Source organism: Tiliqua scincoides, chromosome 5 (assembly GCF_035046505.1).
Source record: "Tiliqua scincoides isolate rTilSci1 chromosome 5, rTilSci1.hap2, whole genome shotgun sequence".
In the NCBI taxonomy this organism is placed as follows: Eukaryota; Metazoa; Chordata; class Lepidosauria; order Squamata; family Scincidae; genus Tiliqua; species Tiliqua scincoides.
The window spans coordinates 45,740,978-45,760,703 of NC_089825.1; the positions used below are offsets into that span (position 1 = coordinate 45,740,978).

Consider the following 19,726-nt stretch of genomic DNA (forward strand, 5'->3'; position numbering starts at 1 on the left):
TATGTAGTTATGCTAAAAAGGTGGGTAGTGACTCAGTGTAGACAGTCGGTGTTAGAGACAACACAGTACAGGAAGACAAAATGTTCTCAGTTCAAAGTTTTGAACCAAGAGAGGGGAACAGTAGGTACAGTATTGCAGTAACAGTCTTATACATGACTGTTAAAACTTTATGGCCTATCAATAGATACAAGTTTCTCGTAGTTTCTAGAGTTAACACGTTATGTTGAAAAGCTTTATAAAGCTTTGACTTTAGCACCCTGGTTCCCAGCCTGTGATCCGCAGACCACATGTGGTCCACGAGACCCTGAGATGTGGTTCACAAGGTCTCAGAAAAAAGATAGCCTTCAATCACTTCCAGCATCTCAGCAAGTGAGCACCTCCCCAAAGACCACCAGAGAGGGCAAACGGACCAATGGACCACCAATAACTGCAGCTGGCAACAAAAACAGCAACCCACAAATCTTCTATATAAATAAGAAATCTAATCAATCTCCAATTATTACAAATTTAATTATATTTTTGGTATGGTATTGGGGTTGTCTGTGGTCCACGATGATTCCAATTTTTGCCTGCTTCAGTAAACAAGACAACCAGGAGTTCTGTAATCATGCTTGCCCCTCCTAGGTCATCCTTTACCATATGAATCTCTAGAGCCACACTTGGAGAATCACATAATTAATAAAAAGCAAGGCTGCATGTTATACTACTGGGCATGGTAGCATTGCTTTCTGTCATACAAAGGATGGAGGAAAGTTTCCCCCCCCCCCCCGCTTTTCTGGCACAGTGGAATTTGCTGTCTGACAGGGGCAAACAGAACTATTTAATAGGCAATTAGCGGCAAGAACCCTTTAAACCTGTTTGCCCTCTGGCACCAGCAATGCATAATTATTGTCTGCCATAAGCCCAGATGGTGACCTTTGCCTGCTCTTTAGTATTTTAAAAACCTCAAGCGATGGTCATTTCTCCCCTATGGTCAAAGATAGTTGACTTGGGGCGATCTCAACCTGATGAGGAATTGGAAGCACACTGCCAGGATGCTTGCTGTGATGCCCCAAATATTGTCTGTTCAACCAATACATTGGTTCATAGGTGTTATAGAAAGTGACCTTGTAAAAGCTGGCCTCTCCTTCACTCCTTTCAAGTAACAGGAGCAAAGTAATATTAATGCATTCTAGGTTATCTAATTTTATATTATTTGACCTTGAGATATATTACCCTTTAGGGCAATCTGAAAAAAAAAAATTGAGAATGTGCTTAGGAGCAGATCTAAAAAGCACTTAACCAAGGCAAACAAAATAACTTTTGTCTTTCATTCATTTTACACCAGTTATATCCATTGCTTTCATCAAAAAAAAAATCCTACTGAATTTCTCATTGAATTGTTTGCATTCATGGAAGATCTTCCTTTTTGAGGTCATTTTTATGAGCAATTAGTAGGGAATTTATCTGGAATTCCAAACATGCTGAATGCAGGAGTTAGAACACTCAGTATTTGTTGCTAATCTTACACTTGCCATAACTACAAAAATGCAGTTGTGTGGCCATGGAGACTAGAGAACCAGAATCTTCTCTCAGAAAATGAAAAGAAAATGAATAGCTACACTTGTGTACTTTGGTATCAAAATACTCATTTTGTGAGCAATAGTTTGGTGCCTCCATAATCTTGTGAAATTTGATCACATCACCAAGAACGTGACATTTTTCAGCAGGAAGAACAAATGATAAAATTAAGCCACTGTCTGATAAATCATTAGGTAATTTCCTGATGTACCTAGTTGTATTCAGAGCTGTTCCAAGAGATGTTACTATCTAAGTGGATCAGCAAAATGTCCCACTTCCTCCCCTTTCCATCCTCCCATTTCCCTTCTTTCTATTAAAATAACTCTGCCACTTACTTCCTTATTTCAACTCTCTCCTCCCTTTCCTTCATATTCTGTTAAATCCCTTTCCACTAGTCCATTATATCAACTAATTAGAGCAAATATGGACTTAAGAATCTCCATTTGGATCTTGCTCTATGCACATGTAAGAATACCCATAAATTCACTTATAAGTAAGCTGTAGTGACAAATGTCTCAAGGCCTGCTTCCTGAAGAGGTCAGCTTCACCCTGTGTTTCGTTCCCAGGCTGGTCCTGGTTGTATGTTCCAGTTGTTACTGCCTTTCTTTAGACCATACATTCCATCTGACACCTTGACTGTCTTTTCTGTAAATCGAGTTGGAAAGAACAACCAGAGAACAACATGCCACTTTGAAACGTATCCTTGTGGAGAGCAGTAACTTTAGATTTCTGTACGATGTAGACAGTTCCAAGCATACTGACTTACAGCTGCGTGGTCGTTCAAGCTGGGGAAGGTTAACACTGCCAATTGTTTTTCACTCTGGAGCCTCAGCAAGATGATTCTCAGCCAGGTTCATGCTGTGTGAAGTTGATGTCAATTCAACTTAATCTTTTTTCAGACCAATCACATCTTCAAAACGTACAGAGCATACAACAAGAAGCATGGTCTTGGGAAAGTACAGGTTTTTTTGGTTAGGCTGACTTGGCCTCAACATTTGAAGTCCTAGTTGATGAGTTACTACAGTCAGTCAAATATCTTTAAGAATGTGTGATAAATATGAAAATTCATAATTAAGTTATCGAAAACCATCATGGCTTAGTGGTTAGAGCAGGGGTGTCAAACTGTTTCATACAGAGGGCCAAAGTTAGCGTTTTTGGTGCCTGCTGAGGGCTGGAAGTGACATCATTAAGCAGATGGCCAGAAATAAGCACTTTGTTATCCCATAGAATCTCATTAGCTGCAAGTAACAGAAGAGAAAATGTGCAAATATTTTTTTATATTAAGATATGAAAGAGCCCAATTATCATGCTGGAAGAACACAATTATAATGGGAGGTAGATAAATTGCTTCCAGGGGCCTCATTTGGCCTGTGGGTTTATGTTTGATGCCCCAGGGTTAGAGTGTTCTGTGAAGTGTACAGGGTGACTGAGTGACACTACTCACTATCTCTCAGCCTAACCTACCTCATAGGGTTGCTGTGAGGAGAAAAGGGGGAACCCATGTACACTGCCCTGAGCTCTTTGGAGGAAAGGGTGGTATGTAAGTGTGAACAGTATAAAATAAACTTTCAGCCCAATCTTAACTTGTCCTGGAGCAGGAAGGCCAGCTGGCCTGCCCTGCATCCACAGCAGAGTTGGGGCTGCTGGCGGCTCAGCACAGGGCAAGGGGAATTCATTACCCCGAACCCAGCTAATGCAGCAGCAGCCCCAATGGGGCTACTTGGATCTGCACCATCTCAAGAGGTGGCACAGATCTGAACAGCCTGGAGGTGCCCCAGGTCGCCTGGGACTGGGATTAGGATCCAGCCCAAGTGCCGGATCCTGGCCCCACATCCTGCTCAACCATGCCTCGCCTACAGGCCCACCATCTGCCTGTCCTCCTTCCGCTCTGGAATGCCTCCTTCCTGCCCTCAGCCCGCCCCCAAGACCCCACACCAGCCTGATTTGGCCAGTACGGACCTACCTGTCCTCCGGTGCAATGGCGAAGGAGAGAGCATCCAGAGGCCAGCACATGGACATGCGCCAGCCTATCGGCTCCTGAGTTGTTGCAGAAGTGCCTTGTGGCACAGAGCAAGGGACATGTGCCTGCCTGTCTCAGAGCCAGAATCACATCCTTAATTTCATAAGTAACAAATTTCGTGTTTGTGTCATAATTATATTTAAAAATTTAGGCTGTAAATATGAAATTTGATCATGTATTGGCAACCTTCAGTCTCGAAAGTCTATGGTATCACGCTCTGAAAGGTGGTTCTGGCACAGCGTCTAGTGTGGCTGAAAAGGCCAATTCGAGAGTGACAATCCCTTCCACACTGGGAGCAAGTGCAGTCTGTTCCTGGTCTGTCTCCCTGGCTATGGGCCTTCCTTCTTTGCCTCTTTGCCTCACTGTTGGCCAAGTGTCTCTTCAAACTGGGAAAGGCCATGCTGCACAGCCTGCCTCCAAGCAGGCCGCTCAGAGGCCAGGGTTTCCCACCTGTTGAGGTCCACTCCTAAGGCCTTCAGATCCCTCTTGCAGATGTCCTTGTATCGCAGCTGTGGTTGATCATAACTTGATGAATTTGGGGCACACTTTCCTGGGAGTAGGTTCCATTGAACACAGTGGGACTTACTTCTAAGTAAATTTGCATAGGGTTGCACTGTTGTGCATGAACATCATAGGAAAAACTAGGATATGTCATCCATAATATTCACGTGTAGAAAAGATTTTGGGAGGATTTGTTTGACTGGAGCAGGGCATGTTGACAGCTGCTGGTACTGCTATGCCTTTCGCAGTAGAGGTAGCTTACAAGGGATGTTTCGATGACAGCATGTAGTGGTTTGGCTCTCTTGTTCTGAATGAATGTACACCAGCAGAGGTTGTTCCTGAGTTGCCTATCATGTGTATGCTTTACAAATACTTATCTGGATTCTGAACACATGAAAATTAATTTTGCTATCACACAATTGTACTGCAGCTTTAGGCAAACTGACAGCTCAGCATGTGAAAGCTACTTTGCATGTATTTTGGAGGGAGAGAGGGTTAAAGATGTGGGAGACACTCACAATGCAGCACATCTGCCCCCTCCCATGTAATGTCTAAAAGCAGTAGTGACCTATGTTACAGTCAGATTTGTCCATGCAGCGTGGGGTTTCACATTTGAGTTTGGAGCACTGATCCTCTTCTCTCCTCGTACAAAGCACCAGCAGTAAGTAGTACTTTGCCTGCCCATCTACAATTCCTGTTTTGGAAAGGAAGACAAAAAATCACAATAAATCAGGTCTGAAAAAAACACAGGACAACTGAGAAAGCATGATGTCGTCCGAACTTTCTGTCAAAATTGAGTAAACACAGGATTGCAATTCCATGTAAAATGCCGAGTGTGGAAGCACTTGAAGAGACTGAACTGCAAACCTTGACTGCCTTGGTTTGAATATTGCCTAACGCCCAACTCCGGGAGGCCTTAGACAGTGTCAGATTTAGGCATAAGCTAAACAAGCTACAGCTTAGGCCCTCACAATCCGCAGAAGTTGCAAGAAAATGTCAAGAGTTTTTTTTGGAGGGGGGCTCTTTTAAAATTGTGTGTGTGTGGATCTTTTTAAATGGCTTGCACAGCAAATTTTGGTGTAATTTTTTAACAAGGGGACTCCAAAGTTCATATAAGGGCCCAATCCTATCCAACTTTCCAGCACTGATGCGGCCATACTGACTCCTCAAGGTAAGGGAACATTTGTTCCCTTACCTCAAGGCTGTACTGCAGTTGCATCAGCACTGGAAAGTTGAATAGGATTGGGCCCTTAGGGCCTCATCAAGTCTAAATCTGGCACTTAGGCGTTTCATGCCCCCCCTCCCAGCAGACACAACATGGGGACTTCTCACCTTACAGGTTTGTTGTAAGGCATCCATCCAGATGATACAGGTGAAGTATTTCACACACTCAGGAATTGCTATCCTAACCACACTTTCGTGAGAGTAAACCCCATTGAACAAAATAGGACTTACTTCTTAGTGGACCTGGTTAGGATTGTGCCCCAAGTCTTATTTTGACTGCAAGTATAATTTTTGTGGGTTTCCTTCCTGCTAATTCCCAGTGCCAGAACTAGAAGGAAGTGACTCCCATATTGGCAAAGCCTAGTAAAAGTATCACACAAGTGGGCTCTTAGAACTACTAAACATAATGAACATTATAAAGGAAATGTAAGCTGGCAGTAGAACTCACACCACTTAGGAAGCGCTAGGAGTATAAATTAAGAATATTTAGTTTATGACACCAATATGTTCCGTAGTCCATTGCAAATTTTCCACACATGTTGCCTGTAGTCAGATTCATGTTATTTGTCATAAAGTCATTACTGGTTTTTTCCCCTTCCCATTAATGTGTAATATGATCACTGGAGCAAAACAAAAAGTGGATAGACAACATGAATTATTCAAATATCAAATTGAAACTATTGCACCTTAATTGCAAACAAACAGTGCTTCAACAGAAAGAACTGCCTCAGGTCTCTATTTGCTTCAACATTTTCCCCATCTGATTTCCATTCTAATTGAGCTCATTAAGGTGTCCACATATTTTTTTAAAAGTTTAAGAAGACCCCCTAAAGAACTTCTGAAGATACAAGGTAGAAATGCATTAGCAATTTATATTTCACTGACAACTTTGGTTATGCTTTGACATCCATTGACTTTTTTCATGCATTTGCTATGTATATCTCTGCTTATGGGAAAACATTTGCTGAATTGGTATGTCTGACCCTTTCTGCAAGACCAATCATTTAGTATCACTGATACTAGTTCACCTATAGAAATTACATAGAACTGATCTTATCATCATCATCATCATCTATAGATTCACCTTTGTACTAGGGAAGATGAAAGACAGAACAGCTGTAACAATATGCTAATTGGGCAAACTAGTATTTAAAACAATGGAAGTAAGCTTTGAGGTCACACAGAACTGTTCATCAGGCTGAATGTTCAGGACAATTCTATTTGTCAAATCAGCATTTACTATCTAGTAGGGTCTAAGTTTGGGGGAAAAAGATTTATGGGGAATAAATTGATTAATCAATAATTTATTGAATTGTTTTTTCAAACTCTTTTTTAACACTTTTGATTTCTATGGCATTTTATGGACTTTTTTTGTTTGTGAACTGCCTGGAGGGTCCTTTTGTGAGTCAAAAGGTGCCATAGAAATATTTTCAGCATTTCTGCCCAATGTTGCATATATGAAACAGGAACGAAATGTGTACATCTGTGTGCCAGGCAAAAATGGGATAATAAATAGAAATAAACAATTAGCTCATTGAACAGTTGTATAATTTTTAGATACTTGAGAATTTTGTTTAATATCATTCACAGTAACCACATTTGGAGGTAGCAAAGATAGAAAATTGAAAGTCTATCAGGCAAAACTTACTCTGCTGTGATCAGCTAGATTTCAAAGGAGGAACCTGAAGGTTCCTGCAGTTGATAATGGTATTTTGTGACTGTCACATCTTTATAAAAAGCCAAGAGGGCATGTTGTAAACCAATGGGATGAAATATTTTATACAATGAGAGAGAGAGAGAGAGAGAGAGAGAGAGAGAGAGCTGAATCCCTTGCTAGCTAAATTTAAAACAATGTTGAATAGGGCCTTGACAAGGAACGCCACATGAGATTTAAGCCCTTGGCTAATTATAGGTAATTATACTTATACTCTGATAGTTTCCAAATTGCAAAACCAATCAACCACACTTAATTGCCCACATCTATGACCAGTCAATAGCCAAAAGCATGTTGGTATTCATGCTAATCAAATAAGGCAGCAGGAACCAAGCAATATGAGTGTTGAGAGATATGTGTGAGAGCATCTCCCATTCATATCTAAACATAAACACAATACGACAAAATCATGATTACTGTCACTTCAATCTTATAATTTCCAAACAATTTTTTTTTTTTGCCAAATAGCCCAATTCTGCAACAACAGAGAAAACGAATAAATTTCTAATACGGAAAACAAAGAACTACAGATATAAAGATACAGTTTGTTTTGCTCGGATTGACTTACAATGCAATCCTACATGTGTCTACTCAGAAGTATGAAGTCAGTGGGACTTACGGCCCAATCCTATTCTTTGCCTACCCACCAATACAGCAATGCCAAAATGGCTACCGCTGGGGGTGGAGAGTTGCAGAAACCTCCTCAGTGTAAGGGAACATTTGTTACTTTATTCAGGGGTAAGCCTCACAGTGCAGAGGGGTCTACTTGAACCTGTGCTAGCAAATTCACTGGCATAGGTTAGCATGGTCCTGTACTGCGGGATCTGGTCCAAGGACGGGGCTAGGATTTGATGGCCACCACTGCCGCTGAACCTGCCCCCTTCTGAGGAGTTGATCACCCTTCCCCTGCACCCATCACTACCTCTTTCCATCCCATTCCATCACCTTTCCTATATTGGTACATTATTGTTGATCCTCCAGCACACAGCGGAAGGCCCTGGCCTTCCCACTGGCAGTCCAGCAGTGTGTGACTCCACATGCTGCTAGAGTGATTTTTACGACTGCTGTAAGGTGGTTATGCTGGCAGAATACTCATTCTGCCAATGCTAAAGCCCAATGTTGGGCTGACAGTCTCAGGTAACTCTGTATAGGAGTGCAGTTTTACATTAGGATTTGAGAATGATCTGGTTTATTCTTGCCTTCAATTGAATGCTTAAGCCCTGTAAATAGCTATCATGATTGGCATAAAAGCATCTGTTGCTGATATCATTGTAGAGTAGAATTTGAGTTCTTGCCTCTGTTTTCCTCAACCTGCCTTTGTTTCATTTTAGGAGAACATTTCAGTGTTAGTTCACAAGTACAGCTCCTTCTGATGCTGTGGATCAGGGCTTTCCAAACCCCGGACTCCATGAGCAGAGCTTACAGTTCCACCTCCATGCTGCATATATTCTGAGTAAATCTGGGCACCGGGATGCTCTGAACAGTTGCATCTGCCTGGACGTCCTTAGAACAGGGGTGCCCAAACCCCAGCCCGGGGCACATTAGTGACCCTTGAGGACACCCAATCTGGCCCGAGCCCCTAGTCTCCAATGAGCCTCTGGCCCTCCAGAGATTTGCTGGAGCCCATGCTGGTCCGACACAAGTGCTTCCAGTGTGAGGGCAACTGTTTGACCTCTCACATAAGCTGCGGGCCAAGGGCTCCATCCACTGCTTGCTGTTTCATGTCTGTGATGCAGCAGCAGCAGTGAAGGAAAGGCCAGACGTACTTTGTGCAAGGCCTTTTATAGGCCTTGAGCTATTGCAAGACCTTCATTCATTCATATAAGTTCCATCTCTAATATATTCATTTATGTAAATATATGTAAATTTATTCAAATTTAAACTGCAAATTATTTTTTTCCTGGTCCCCGACACAGTGTCAGAGAGATTATATCGCCCTTCCATCAAAAAGTTTGGACACCCCTGCCTCAGAACCTAGTTATCCACATGCATCAAGATCTTCATTTGCGTCCCTTTGCCAGGTGCTTCTGTCTTCTGAATTAAAAGTCTGATCACTACAGAGGGGGGTTGCTTGGCTCTTGCACTCAGTTTAAAGAAAGTTCTCCCTAGGGAGGCTCCAACCTGACATTGAATTATACGTCTCTTCAGCAGCAAACAACCTTTTACGTATCTTCACAGGTTTTGAATGAACTGGGTTGTTTTTAGCCAACTCCTTTAGATGTTGTTGTGTTTCTTTTCTCCTGTTACTATTATTTTTATTAGTGTTTTTTTTTTAGTGTTTTATCTTTTTTTAATTTCTCATATTGTCTGGGGAATATTGTCACTGAAGGTATGGGATATAAATCCTTTTTTTGTCATATGTTTAAAGTAATCTTATGCACCTAGAAATAAATAATTGAGTTCTGCAGGAGATGAAGATTTTAAATAATCAAGGGCTATCATAAACAATGTGTATTACAGTTGCCTAGTCTATAGATTATGAAGGTGCAGTTTATTTTAATGCAAAGGAACTATTGCTTTAGAAAATAAAATTGTGGTGCTGAAATTTAGAACAATATTTTGTGCATAAAACTGGATAAACAAGAATGAGATGCTAATGCTGCTTTATCTTCTGTTATATTCTCCCAAGGAATGTCTTGCATTTTTTTCTCCTCTCCAGGATAATAAAGACTTAAAAAACCAAAGTCAGTATAGCCAATTGTTTTGAATAGTTTTGATGTTGAAAATAAATTCTAAAAGAGCTTAGCATTTTTTAAATTCATATCTACCACCTCTCTAATCCCTTTATAAGAAATAGAGATTAGTAGAGATATGGCAGACATTTCAATCACCCTTAATAATGAGAATTTGTATAAACAGTGATTTTGCAGCCTGGAACGAAGATGCAATTTTGCAAATAACACATATGCAGTATTGTAACAGAGAATGATCTTATGACAACCTGGTCAATCCTTCCAGCAGATATTGCCCTCTAATGCCAAAAGACTGGCAATACAATGGTCAGAAAAATGAACAGATATTACATCAAACCAAGTACCAATTTATGCAGCACCTAACATGGAAACAATATTGGACTGTATTCACATAAAATTTATAAAACATGTTAACCTTATATAGTACTTTAATACATGAATTGGCCAAGTGTAAAGTTCCAAGGAGCAGATGATATCTTGCTCTTTTACTCCAAACTTATCACAGCAAGCTTCTGAAATCTCTGCTCCCGTAATCTCTAGAAGGTGTTCTGAGCCCTGAAGAGGCTCATCCATGGTCATATCCACCTGTCGCCTTTGCTGGCCTCAGAATGATTCTTAGAGCAAAAAAAACCCATGACTTCCATGTGTTTTTTTTAAAACCGGAAGTGACATTTTTAATACTTTATAAGGCATTAGAAGGACTGGGGAAGCCACTGAGGCATTAAAACATCACTTCCAGTTTTTTCATAAAACCGGAAGTCACCTTTTTTTGCTCCAAGAGTCATTCTGAAGCCCGCAAAGGTTGCAGGCAGATGTGTGTGGCCTCTGTAGGGTTCAGAAACACCCTCTAGAGGTGAGGGAAGAAGAGCTCTCCTCGCCTCCAGAGGGTGGGGGGGCATTCCCTGGTATCTCCTGTTTCTCTTAACTGTGGGGGGTTCCGGAACAGAACCTTCACAGATACCGGGGCACACCCGTATTCAAAAATACTCAGGCATCTTGTGAGCATTTGTGAGGAATGCTTGCAATCTGTATTTTTCAGCCTCCTTCCCCACCCTGCCATTTTCTTCCCAAACAATAAAAAAACCTTTCCTTTATTGTTGCAAAGAAGAAGGCAAGTAGAAGCAGGAGGGAAACTAACATAGGCTGCATTCTTTTTTTTGCGAGAAAAAAATGGAAGTGACATTTCCAGCATGCTGCTAGCATGTTTCCAGTGCAGTTATTTTAAAAATGACAAAATGGTGCTGTCATTAAAAATAATTGTATGGAGGTCATCATGTTGTCACCATAAACTGCATACATCAGTGTTTCTCAAACTGTGGGTCAAGACCCACTAGGTGGGTTGCAAGCCAATTTCAGGTTGGTCACCATTCATTTCAATAATTTCTTTTTAATATATTAGACTTAATGCTACCAAGTTATGTGACTGCATTGGGGGAAATGTCACAGATTTGTACTTTTAACGGGCTATTATGAAGATGCTTTTAACAATGATAGTAATAGTAAATGGGACTTACTCCTGGGTAAGTGTGGGTAGGACTGCAGCCTAGGATGTTTGAAAATTTTCCTGCATGATGATGCCACTTCCAGTCATGACATCACTTCTGGTGGGTTCTGACAGATTCTCATTCTAAAAAGTGGGTCCCGATGCTAAAGGAGTGAGAACCACTGGCATACACTATCAAGGCCATCATGTTCTTGACAGGTTCATGCATTCGTTTTGATAGAAAAGAGGCGGAAATGAGTAAGAATGGTGGCAGCCATCTTTTCTAGCTCCAATCTTACTAGAAAAATTCTAGCATGGCTAGCATGCCAGAACCTAAAAAAGAATGTGCCCCTAGCATGCTGGCAGCCAAAAAATTACAGCTCACTAGCATTAGAAGCTAAGAAAAAGAACACAGCATTATTATCAGATAGTACACCTGCCAACCAGCTACCTAACTAACTCCAGAACCTGAAAGGACTCTTTTGAGCATACCCAGAAGCACCAATTCTTATAGTTATCGAGGGATTTGTAGGTTTGTTTTTTGTTTGTTGGTTGGTTTTCTTGCATGACTCCCTGGTAATGAGCTTTGTCTCCCTTTGACTGCCACTCAGGGCCAAATCTTATCCAACTTTCCAGCATTGATGTAGCTATGCCGGTGGGGCATGGGCTGAATCCTTTAATGGAGGACAGTCATGGAAGCTTCCTCAAGGTAAGTGGAAATTTGTTTGCTTACCTCAGGGCTGCATTGAAGCTGCACTAGTGCTGGAAAGTTGAATAGGATTGGGCCCTCAGTCTCTCAGTAGTAAGGGTTTTATTTCCATGTGAAGGCAGGGCATTGGCAGGGCAGAGAGCTGTGTTAGATACTGGTTTTTTACCTGTCTAGAGGCAGTTTGTTGGTTTCCTGCCCATGACTTGTTATTTTACCATCATAAATGAAAGTTTAGTGTTGTTCCCTATTTCCTACTTCCCCAATCCTTTAACTTTTTGCTCTTTGCCCTTGCCCCTTTGGTCTTTTTTATTTTCTCTTTGAAAATCATTATATTTTAGAGGCTATGACAATATTTAATAATACATGCACTGCTTGTGTCAGGCTGATTTAAGCAAGCATTACATTTTTGTTGTCACTCTGTGTGCAATGGCAAAGAGTCATAAGATATTTACCGTGGAGATTTACCGCACCACATATTGTGCTTGTTTGCTGTCTGTATGTGTCTATTGGAACCTCTCAAGATAAAAGAAGCTTAGAGTGAATACTATGGAAATGGCACTCAAGTGAGCATTCAAGGAAATATTTTTAGCTAGCTTATCTCAACTATTAGGACTGTCTGTTATATTGGATTCCCTAATTGCTCGTGTCACAGCTTTTCCGCCAAAGGCTTGGTAGTGCTGTCTGTAATTGAAAACTTTATTTTCAAATTCCCTCCACAGCATATACCTGGCACAAGCTCAAAATATTTCACCCTGTGATCTTTCTGGTATCTACACTGAACAGCACATATAACATTTGGTTCGTTTCAAAACTGGCACCATGTGGTTTGACACTTTTCAATAAGGTTTGGGGATAATGGAGGTTCAGTGTTTAATGCTGCTTAAAGGGAAACGGGGCCCAAAATAGTATCTGCAGAATTTCACCAAGAGTTAGATTGGGTTAAGACACAATGCGAAACCATGATTTGTGGCAATTATATTTCAGAAGCCCACACTATGAACTGATCTTCCAGATTTACACTAGACTACAACTTAGAGCTGCTTGTCTATTTCCCCCCCCCCCCCGGGCTGGAATCCATTTCATAAATTCATGCCTGTTTCCATAGCATAGCAAAGGCAGAGCAATAGTGCTAACTGTGGTTCATCACTTGTCTGTGATTCAGATATACTGTAATAGGAAACTTCAGCTTATACAAACACAAACTCTAGTTTTCAAACCAACTTCCTTGTTGGTCAGACTCAAACAGTTTGTGAACAGACTCAAGTTCAGACATAATGCAAACCACAGTAATTAAAATATGGCTTTATGTTGTGTCTGAACCCAACCATAAATTTCTTTAAGTGCATGTTAAACTGCCCTCCCCTTACTCTCTCCTGCCTCCCACGCTGGTTTATCTTCTCTGGCTGGTTGTCAGTTCTCTGACAACATTCATGTCAGCCAGCCTTGTCAGAATTTCCACCAGCAGGGCAGTGGGTCCTTTCAAAAAGGCACTTTTTGTTTATCTGAACTATGACCATGTTCCTCTTTAGTTAAGTTTGGTTTTGCAATTTGAGCCTAATCTTGATTGTTTAGAAGTTGATTGGTAAGACTTTAATGGACTTGCTCCCAAAATAAGTGTGCATAGAACTGCCGCCTTAGCCTTTGCACATTTAGTCTGAATGAAGTCTAAGTGAGCCTATTATTCCATAATAAATGCATTTGGGATGGCGCTGTTAGCAATTTTTGTTGCGATTACTAATGTTTAGTTTGTTTTAATTTTCACCTGTTCTCCTAACTGTACCAATCTCGATGATTGCATCATAGCCTGGCCATGTGAAACTCCAATGGCTAGAGTAATTGTGACATGGAACATTTGTTCAAAGAAGAGATGAACTGACTTTTCAGATCTAGCTTTTTCTTCTTTTGCTGAGCTCTTCCGTTACGCTTAGAAAACTCTTAACTCAGAATAGCATTGCTGAACTCGCTGATGAGTGGAAATAGAAGTTTGCTATCTGGCTCTCTCTCTTCCTCATCTCATCATTCAAGAAGACCTCTATTGTCTCTGGGGGTAATAATGTTTTAGAATTCTAGTCATTTGTGGGTTAGGACTATAATCTCTGTGGTGGCATTTTTCAAGTTGGGGCATCTTGTTCCTCAGCCAGAGGCACCTATAGCATTGGCATCTATCCCTGCAGTAGGTTTTGTCATATCCTGTAATCCTCTGGGACTCAAAAGAGAGTAAGCTGGTGGTTGAAGAGAAATATGCCTAATAAGACTCTCCAGGCACAATTCTCTTTTTTACAAAACTACAGAGAAGTAGCCAAAGGCGGAATGCTTTTAATAATAATAATCCAGGGATTGGAGGGACTCAAACTGATGTAATTTCCCCAGCCCACTCATGCTTTGGAGAAGTTAATTTTAAAAGCTTAGCAACTTAGACAGCACAGACTAAATTTTGGATGTCATTTACATACCCCAAATGTTTTTTAGAAATCACAGTCAATGGTGGAACATAGAACTGAGTTCTGACTTTTCTCCTTAATGTCAGCTGTAAAACAGAAGTGAATCAAGTGTGACAGCATTAAATTTTCTGGGAAAAATAATTATTCAATGTAGTCAAGTACATAGCTATCGGATGGGGTAAAAAATAGGAAAGTATGAGTAAATTCCTTACGTCCTCTTCAAATATCTTTATGGCTACGGTTGTTTCTGTGGCATTTTAAAATCTGCATTAGAAATTCTTAAGTGACAGTGCAGAAACTCTGGATGCTCTTCGAGATTTAGATCTACAAGAGCTTGGTCAAATTCGGCATATTATTTAAATGCAAATAAGCACACGGATGATGGATAGCTGCTGTTTCCAAAAACCACTTGAAATGCCTGGACAGTCATTTCCAAGTTTTCCTGGAGCTTAAGTGTCTGTATGCTGCTTTGAAGTTGAAACATGCTCTATAAATATCTGTGTTTTTAAGCATTGGAGAAGCAGCTCTTCAATGAATTCAAATTTGACTGTAATAAGATTCAAGAACTGCGGTTCAGTTCTTTGATATATTTCAGAAGAGGTCCTAGAATGCTCTTTAAACACTGGTAAGTTTATTCATACACAGAATGACCATACACCGTAAAATGTGCAACTATTGTATCTTGTTACTGTAGTGCTTTATTGAAACATTGCATAACATATGCACAAGACTTACTTCTGAGTAGACATGCTAAGACTGGGCTGTAATGTGTTTCTCCTGCATGCCTTGAATGAAACAGAAATAAAATATCGTTCAGGTAACAAGTTTTGAATAGCTGTATAGAACCTCAACCCAGTCCCCTATCCATGGAATGGTGGCCCAACATGCAAGGAGCCAATCACCACAAGCTACCCAGTCCTAATGCTGGTGGCCAGAGAAGCACCGTCAGGGTGAACTACACAGGAAGTGGCAACAGACAGAGGTTCAATGAGCAACTACCTTTGGGTCAGTTCCCCCACCTCCACCCCAGGCAGCTCCCAGGGATGTGTAGCACATTGTTGGTTACTACCGCCAAACATGGGGAGGTGCCTTCATGACACCATACACTTGCAACACAGGATGCCACAGCATGTCCCACTGCAGGAGATACTAGACAGCAAAAGTAGGAAACTGCCAGGAATCCAAGCTTCCAGAGTTCATGTCCCCTTCTGCCACTCACACAAACACACTTCCAAGAAATACCAAGAAATATTAGAGGAGGTGACAGCAAGAACACTAAGTGGACAGCAGAGGGAGCAGACAGACAGTAAGAACGCTAGGCCCCACATCCTGTTAGCATTCTCACAGTTACCTCCTCTAGTGTTCCTCTAGCAGCTACAAGTCTAGATTCTCACTGTTTGCTTCCTGTTCCAAAGTGAAAGGGAAAAAAAGTTGCCTTTTGCAAAGCATTTGTCGGTGTGAGTCATGAGCACGACAGGGGGATTTGAGAACCATGGATATAGGGGACACTCATAAAACTAAATAAATATTCACTCAAGGTCTGCATTTGGCTACAACTGTCTGCAATCCCAGCTTATTTGTGACACCCCTCTGATTCTAAACCCTTATACTAAAAAGTACCCTTGTACCATAAAGTACCAAGAACCTTTTGCTACACTTTCCTCAGTGATTCAATTATATTAAGAAAGATAAGATTTCTTTTTGAAGAGTGAAAGGAAAGATAAGTAACTGGTCAAAGAAAAGATAATTCATTAGCAGTCCTTTAGGAGAAAAGGATGGATGCCTGAGTATATATACTCTGTGTGTGTGTGTAAGAGATAGATAGATAGATAGATAGATAGATAGATAGATAGATAGATAGATAGATAGATAGATAGACAGACTTTATATACTTTACATATAAGGGTAGTATTTCCCTCCATAAACTTCTTCAAAATGAACAAAGTAACCATTTGTCATATAGTATGACTAATGAGAGTTTAGTGTAACCTTTAGTGTTCATTTGTATGCTTTGTGTCTGGAGAGCTGTAAGTTAAATCCTTAGAACTCACACTCCAGGAATCGCTAACATGAGACAAAAGAAAGCAGCCCTGTTTTAAGAGGCTGAAAACTGCTGGAAAATAAGACAAAAATAGCTCTTTAGGGAAAAAGCTTTCCTATTTGTGGGAATTAAAAAGAAATCTGTCCAAGTTCACAGTGGCTGATACCCTGATGATCCAACAGGGTGCCACTTCCTTCCAAGATGCAGAGAGCCAAATAAATGCTATGGGAGCCACAGCCAAACCAACAAGGAAACCTAGCCTACTAGCAAAAAGCGAGCTGGGACTACTCCTGAGGAGTGATTCTGACCTACTTACAAGGAGCCAGGTTTCCTGACCCCACCCCTCAAAAACCTGGAGGCAGGAAGTAGCGTTGTTAATAAAGGAAGGGTGGGAAACTGGGTATAGCTGGAAACAAGGTGGTATAAGAAACAAACCATTAAAGTGCTGAATGGAAAGACAGGAAGGAAGGACTGGCTGGCTGAGAATGCTACAGTCTGCATAGTGAATAGAGGCTCTGTGAAGCTGCCTTGCAGAAAGGAGGACAAAGTGATCCTTCCCTGTTGGGGAGTCTGAGGCACTGAACACAGGGAGGGGGAGCAACTGCTCAAGAGACTGTGGCCAACAGGTGGAAGAAGTTCCACATTTTGCTGCCTGGTGCTTTGGTTAAAGGGAACCTCCTCCCCTTGGCTGAACAGAAGCAGAAGGGTGGCATACTGCCACAGTTCTCTGTTGGAAGTCATGAAATATTTCTATAAGATGCTTTTATACAGAGGATGCTAGTTATGCTATCTTCCATCCGTTTAGAAACAAAATTAGTCTCAAAAGGAACTTGACTGTCTAAGCACAAATTCATACATTGCTAAATTAGTGAAGGCGTTCCTTGGATTTTTTTTTCCCCCTGTAGTGAATCCTATTATGTGTGAAATGTAAACTTAGCTTGTTAGCTTTTCAGTGCACTGTATTCACACACCATGGGGAGCCAGAGCCAGTCGTACCTTCCCATTTTGCCTTCTAGAAAAGGCAATTTCCCATTCATTTGTTAGTGGGTTCACCATGAACACATGTAGCAGAGCTGGTGCGAGTTCATGGTTCTGATGCAGACAATGTTATAGTAATATCCCTGCAGTATTGTTTAAAACCAATTTAACATAGGTTAAATGTAAGTGTGAAGCAGTCTATGACTGTTCTTCCTTTAATATCCAGTGTTTGGTTATTAATAAATGTCTTCTTTTTGTTTAACTTTTTTTTTTTTGTTATTGTCTGACTGTTGATGAGTTTGCTTTCAGGGTGTACAGTGCTAGGATTATAAATCATTACAGAAATCATTATTAATTATTACCACCACAACTATCAGATAGAGTTATGCCTGCTTTCTTTATGTCACAAATTATATTCCTCAAATTGACTGGAAGCACATTCTTGATTGTTTTATCCATTAGGGCAGCAGTTCTTAGACTTTGTACTGCCACAACCCATCTAGTCTTTGTGCTGGGCTGTGACCAAATGCTCATTGTCATGCCACAAAGCATTACTAGGAGTCACCAGAGGCTGCTTCCGGGTCACAACAGGCCTGCAACAAACTCCATTGGCCTCCACAGGCCCCAGAATGCCTTGCAGAAGCAAACCAGAAATTGCAGGCACAAACTGAAAATTACTTCTGGTTGCTTTATCAATGCATTTTGGGGCCCATGGAGACCAATGAAGTTGTTGCGGGCCTGGCATGACCCAGAAATGGCTTCTGGCGGCTCCCAGTAATGTTTTGCAGCGCGACCCACTACACGTTGGGTCGTAACCCACCACACAGTGGGTCATGACCCACAGTTTGAGAAAGTCTGCATTAAGGTCTAACTGCAGAAGAGACCTTTTCTTCTTGTAATAACCTCTTGCAAAATGAGGGATAATGAAGATATATAATATGAACTACTTTCTAACTGTGTAACAGGAGTGAGCATTTGGGTGATCTGATTTAATGTATTTCCAAACCTGTAACCCAGTGGTTCCCAAATGGTGAGCTGTGGCTCCCCAGGGCATCGTGGAAACCAGACAGGGGAGGTGCAGAATCCTCACCAAAAAAACCCACCACCCTATACAATGTATAGGATTGTAGCCTTAATGGGGAGCCTTAACCAATGGCCCCGTAGGTCAAAGGAGCTGCCACTTGAAAAAGTTTGGGAACCACTGCTGCAACCCATTCAAGCTCTATGATTCTCAATAAATAGCTATTGAATAATGAAGAAAAATCATTCACACATTGACATGAAACATTGGAGACTGAAATTCAGAGTGCAGGAGGACTGATTGGATCCATTTCAAGGAATGAATACTCTTGCACTGTATGGCTTAAAATAAACTCGACTGCCTCTCTGATAAGGCAATGCATAGGTTTGCTTACTTGAGTCTCAAATACACTGAAGACAAGAGTCAATATATTTTTGCCCTGTATGGAAAAAGTTGCTAGCACACCCAGCATGGGGAAAAAAAATAGTCCTGCTGTTTTTTGGAGAGGACTGGCATCGGGGATTCACATTGTTGCCATGGTCCACACCTCAACAGGAGAGTTCACTCTTCTGCTGGCCACAAGAACCTGCCATTCCTCCTTGTGGGCTCACCTGCCCTCTCTGAGTACACAGCAATAAGAGTGAGGCGAAGCAGCCACTGCCTGTTCTCTCATCTACCCTCTCTTCTGGAGAGCATATGGCAGTGGGCACTGAGCTTAGAGGAAGAGGGCAAGCAAGTGGTTAATGGAAATGAAGAAGGAAGGTCTAAGGCCTCTTGCCTTAGCTTCCCCCATATATTGTACCCAGCAATATCTCTATCTCTTTGCGGCAAGTCAGGGGAGTTGCTATGGAATTGTATGTGGTCTACAAATGCAATGTTTAATGTATTACGTGGGATCTATTTAATTGCATGTTACATTAGATTTTCTTCTTTCTTGATAGCCTAACTCTGCAGTGAGAACGTACCAAAACAGTAAATATCGAGTGACCATGAGTCCTGGCTTCAGCTCACAGTGGAACAGCAGCCAGCCTCTATGGAACACGTACACTTTCCCGAGGACAAGCTTGCACTACCAGTCTCACGCTAGCTACACCTACTGTGCTGGACACACAGCGGTGAGTCAATACAGTGACTTTTGCATCCTCTCTTTCAGTGAGATATAGAAGGACCCATCATTTGAAAACTCAGTGGACTTTGCTAGTGTTTCCACTCTAATTTGCAGGGTGTGTTCTTATGCAGATCAATTACAGTGATTCTAAAATCTCAGTGGAAGCAGAGTAGTCGACTTTGTTTTGAGAGTGCATCTCTTGTGGAAGTCATTCTGTAAAAAGGAGGCATTGC

The 19,726-nt window shown here is 41.3% G+C and overlaps 1 protein-coding gene across 3 annotated transcripts in view; it reads left to right on the plus strand.

The window, feature by feature from the left end:
* RBMS3 (RNA binding motif single stranded interacting protein 3) overlaps window positions 1-19,726 on the plus strand; it is an 851,530-nt gene that overhangs the window by 214,535 nt on the left and 617,269 nt on the right. For all 3 annotated transcript variants that reach the window (XM_066631436.1, XM_066631435.1, XM_066631437.1), the window contains exon 3: window positions 19,327-19,500. In XM_066631436.1, coding sequence (XP_066487533.1) covers window positions 19,327-19,500 — 174 coding nt within the window. The remainder of the gene's footprint in view (window positions 1-19,326; window positions 19,501-19,726) is intronic.